This window comes from Mizuhopecten yessoensis, unplaced genomic scaffold, assembly GCF_002113885.1.
Source record: "Mizuhopecten yessoensis strain PY_sf001 unplaced genomic scaffold, ASM211388v2 scaffold547, whole genome shotgun sequence".
Lineage (NCBI taxonomy): Eukaryota > Metazoa > Mollusca > Bivalvia > Pectinida > Pectinidae > Mizuhopecten > Mizuhopecten yessoensis.
In genome coordinates, this window is record NW_018403601.1 from 26,350 (window position 1) to 30,819 (window position 4,470).

Below are 4,470 nucleotides of genomic sequence, written 5' to 3' on the forward strand. Positions count from 1 at the left end.
TCAACATACCAGAAAAAAATGAGGAAAGGGTAAAGTTGAAATGCTTTTTGTTTTCAGTTTTTACTAATTTAAGTATAATGAAGGACATCTGATATTAACACATGTCGTCTTTCCTTCAAAATGTCAATAAAATCTGGAGTGTAGGCTAGGGTTGGCACAACATCTGGAGTGTAGGCTAGGGTTGGCACAAAATCTGGAGTGCGGGCTAGGGTTGGCACAAAATCTGGAGTGTAGGCTAGGGTTGGCACACAATCTGGAGTGTAGGCTATGGTTGGCACAAAATCAGGAGTGTGGGCTAGGGTTGGCACAAAATCTGGAGTGTGGGCTAGGGTTGGCACAAAATTTGGAGGGTGGGCTAGGGTTGGCACAAAATCTGGAGTGTGGGCCAGGGTTGGCACAAAAATGGGGTGTAGGCTAGAGTTGGCACAAAATCTGGAGTGTAGGCTAGGGTTGGCACAAAGTCTGAAGTGTAGGCTAGGGTTGGCACAAAATCTTGAGTGTAGGCTAGGGTTGGCACAAAATCTGGAGTGTTGGCTAGGGTTGGCACAAAATCTGGAGTGTAGGCTATGGTTGGCACAAAATCAGCAGTGTGGGCTAGGGTTGGCACAAAATCTGGAGTGGAGGCTAGGGTTGGCACAAAATCTGGAGGGTAGGCTAGGGTTGGCACACAATCTGGAGTGTAGGCTAGGGTTGGCACAAAATATGGATCGCAGGCTAAGGTTGGCACAAAATCTGGAGTGTAGGCTAGGGGTGGCACAAAATATGGATCGTAGGCTAGGGTTGGCACAAAATCTGGAGTGTGGGCCAGGGTTGGCACAAAAATGGGGTGTAGGCTAGAGTTGGCACAAAATCTGGAGTGTAGGCTAGGGTTGGCACAAAGTCTGAAGTGTAGGCTAGGGTTGGCACAAAATCTTGAGTGTAGGCTAGGGTTGGCACAAAATCTGGAGTGTTGGCTAGGGTTGGCACAAAATCTGGAGTGTAGGCTAGGGGTGGCACAAAATCTGGAGTGTAGGCTAGGGGTGGCACAAAATCTGGAGTGTAGGCTAGGGGTGGCACAAAATATGGATCGTAGGCTAGGGTTGGCACCAAATCTGGAGTGTAGGCTAGGGTTGGCACAAAATCTGGAGTGTGAGCTAGGGTTGGCACAAAATTTGGAGGGTGGGCTAGGGTTGGCACAAAATCTGGAGTGTAGGCTAGGGTTGGCACAAAATATGGATTGTAGGCTAGGGTTGGCACAAAATCTGGAGTGTAGGCTAGGGTTGGCACAAAATCTGGAGTGTAGGCTAGGGTTGGCACAAAATCTGGAGTGTAGGCTAAAATCTGGAGTGTGGGCTAGGGTTGGCACAAAATCTGGAGCGTAGGCTAGGGTTGGCAGAAAATATGGATCGTAGGCTAGGGTTGGCACAAAATCTGGAGTGTAGGCTAGGGTTGGCACAAAATAAGGGCTGGATTAATTAGCAAAAACATTGGATTTTCTTTTTCCTTTAATTTTAAACTTTAATTAGATTTAATTAATCGGAGAAATTAAAGTGACTGCCGTATATAATAATGATCAAACTTACACTAAATCCTACAGTACTAACGGGACCGACCCTATAATTTTGTGCCTTAGGCCTAGAAGTTTTTGAAGCATTTTCAAGGAAAGACCTACAAGTCAAGTTGTCTTTTTGAGTTATGTATAACCTAACGTAGTAAAAACTATTAAATAAAAATAAAAAACAATCCCCTACCGACCGACCCTATTTTTATTTCGCATGTTAACGGAATCACAGCTATTATTGTTTAGGCCTTGGCTGAAACATGCATGTTGATCATGGCACACTGATATGGAAAATCTAATAAAACCTTTTGGCAATATCATATATATACGGTATTATAATTGTATAATTTTCTAATTTAAACGAGAACACTTATGTACAGTATGTACACATGTACAGTTATGACCAACTCGACAAGACCCAATCCTGATATTTATAATTATCTACCTCAATGTTATATTAGTTGCCACTTTTATGGTAGTTTACTTTTAAAAAAAGGGGGAGAACTTTTTATAGTTCCCTGTTTATTTTTATCTAATTTGCGTCATATGACAACAGGAATCATTAAATTTCATTTTGGGAATTCAAATGATTCTCAGTTGATTCCAAGGGGTGATGTTAAAGCATTCCACTGTGCATAGGTGTCAACCTCCGAAATCACCAATGCAGGAGATCTCACATAGGTGTCAACCTCCGAAATCACCAATGCAGAAGCTCTCACATAGGCGACAACCTCCGAAATCACCAATGAAGGAGATCTCACATAGGTGTCAACCTCCGAAATCTCCAATGCAGGAGATCTCACATAGGTGTCAACCTCCGAAATCGCCAATGCAGAAGATCTCACATAGGCGACAACCTCCGAAATCACCAATGCAGGAGATCCCACATAGGTGTCAACCGCCGAAATCACCAATGCAGAAGATCTCACATAGGCGACAACATCCGAAATCACCAATGCAGGAGATCTCACTTAGGTGTCAACCTCCGAAATCGCCAATGCAGGAGATCTCACATAGGTGTCAACCTCCGAAATCACCAATGCAGAAGATCTCACATAGGCGACAACCTCCGAAATCACCAATGCAGGAGATCTCACATAGGTGTCAACCTCCGAAATCACCAATGCAGAAGATCTCACATAGGTGTCAACCTCCGAAATCCCCAATGCAGGATATCTCACATAGGTGTCAACCTCCGAAATCACCAATGCAGGAGATCTCACATGAAACAAAAATCGCAGCATTTCTTTCCGCGAAGGGAAGCTTCACTTATCATGGTCACAATATAACTAATACTGGTCACTACACTATTCATATTACCGTATACAGCCATCGTCTCATAACACTTATCATGGTCACAATATAACTAATACTGGTCATTACACTATTCATATTACCGTATACAGCCATCGTCTCATAACACTTATCATGGTAACAATATAACTAATACTGGTCACTACACTATTCATATTACCGTATACAGCCATTGTCTCATAACACTTATCATGGTCACTTCTACACTGGTGTACAGGAAACTGAAAAGCCTGACAAGGCTTTTTAGATGTTTGTAATCATCGAAGGCTGAGTGTAGTCTTTCAAAGAAATCTTTGGTGTCATTTATAATGTAGGATTCGTAAAGTGCGTCCAGATGGTAAAATGCAGATGACATCACTTTGTATTTGATGTCGGGGTTTATTTGGACATCCTTTTTATTTAATTTCAACATCGGTATCATCAAGTTCTTTACAAGTTCTAGTTCTACTGACTCTGATGAGTCTCCATCCATATCTTCATTACGGCGTACTTTGCCAATTGGTTTCTGACAATTGACAATACAGGGTTCCTTTTCATTGTCAACTTACATACCCAAATATAAATTGCCATTTTCCCACTCAAATACCGACATTAGATTATTGTCGCGTCCAGATTCAATTTCTTCTTTTTTTCTCGACCTCCACATGCACCAGACTTAACACTACTGTCTTTCCTTTTGCTGTTTTGTACTTGGTTCCCAGGGTGAATTGAAGGATTACTTTTCTTACTTTGCTGGACTTTAGTGTTACTGTTTTGTGTGTCACTGTTTGCCTGTGCACTAGTTAACGTTGTAGTCGACGTAACAGTTGAAGAACTCTTACTTTTCTGGGGTATTTGTTGCGACACTGACAGTTCCTTAGCTGAAATAATTCGTGAATTCAAACCAGCAGCCCATTTTCCTACGCGTTCAGTTCTCCACACTATTTTCTTTCTCGACAGTTTTTGAGTTAGAATGTTCTCATCCAAAAAGGGTTCAGGTAGTTCAACATTCTCCTCCGTTGCATTTTGCAAATAAAGGTCGACAGGGCCACTTCGGAGAAAAGTTCGTCTTTCTTGGTTATGTACAGTGCTTTGCCTATCAAGTCTCGTTTGTTCTTTGCTAATAGTCTTACAACTTCCGATAGACTTGCATTTGGTTGACATGGTTGACGCTGGTCATTTGATTTTGAGGCATGTGGAATTCTGGATTTTTTTTAGCGTTTTCTTTCCGGAGGCTATATCTCGAATTCTGCGGTTTTCGAATGACTGTCCAAGCCTGCTCCACACCTCCTCTAAATGTTGTGGATTGTCCAGAACGGGAGCACCTCTGACATTTCAAATCAAGAAAACAAACCGTATTTTAATATTTTGATAGGCTTTAAATGAAATCTGTTTAATATTTTTAGAAAAAATTGAACTTTGTAACACTAATTGTGTTTTACCGCAATGCTTTCCTTGTCAAAAAGTCGAAAACAGCGGAAAAGCTGACGTTCAAAAAGGTATATTTTTGCACTTTTACAACTAAATGTCTAATTGTCTAGTAGACTATATTTTCTTATTTTCCATCGATTCGAGTATCAATACATGATTTAGTGTCAAAATTAATTTCTTGTATGTTGCCGAATTCATGCAAGTAG

The 4,470-nt window shown here is 41.3% G+C and overlaps 2 protein-coding genes across 2 annotated transcripts; one reads left to right on the forward strand and one right to left on the reverse strand.

Moving 5' to 3' along the window:
* Positions 1-355: 355 nt before the first annotated feature.
* On the reverse strand, positions 356-1,756 carry LOC110450713 (adhesive plaque matrix protein-like). Its single transcript, XM_021498385.1, has 2 exons — positions 1,731-1,756; positions 356-1,445 (listed from the first exon to the last, which is right to left on the reverse strand). Exons 1-2 carry the CDS (start codon positions 1,754-1,756, stop codon positions 356-358), a joined length of 1,116 nt encoding a protein of 371 aa, XP_021354060.1.
* Positions 1,757-2,201: 445 nt separating this feature from the next.
* Positions 2,202-2,906, forward strand: LOC110450708 (proline-rich protein HaeIII subfamily 1-like). Its single transcript, XM_021498372.1, has one exon. It carries the CDS (start codon positions 2,202-2,204, stop codon positions 2,904-2,906), a length of 705 nt encoding a protein of 234 aa, XP_021354047.1.
* The last annotated feature ends 1,564 nt before the right edge of the window (positions 2,907-4,470 follow it).

Excerpts from the sequence above, each read along its gene's own strand:
- LOC110450713 (XM_021498385.1), bottom strand. The coding sequence starts at position 1,756 with ATGCGAAATAAAAATAGGGTCGGTCG. Across the intron at positions 1,446-1,730 it reads AATAAAAATAGGGTCGGTCG|CCCTTATTTTGTGCCAACCC; the intron begins GTAGGGGATTGT and ends TAATTAATCCAG.
- LOC110450708 (XM_021498372.1), top strand. The coding sequence starts at position 2,202 with ATGCAGGAGATCTCACATAGGTGTCAACCTCCGAAATCACCAATGCAG.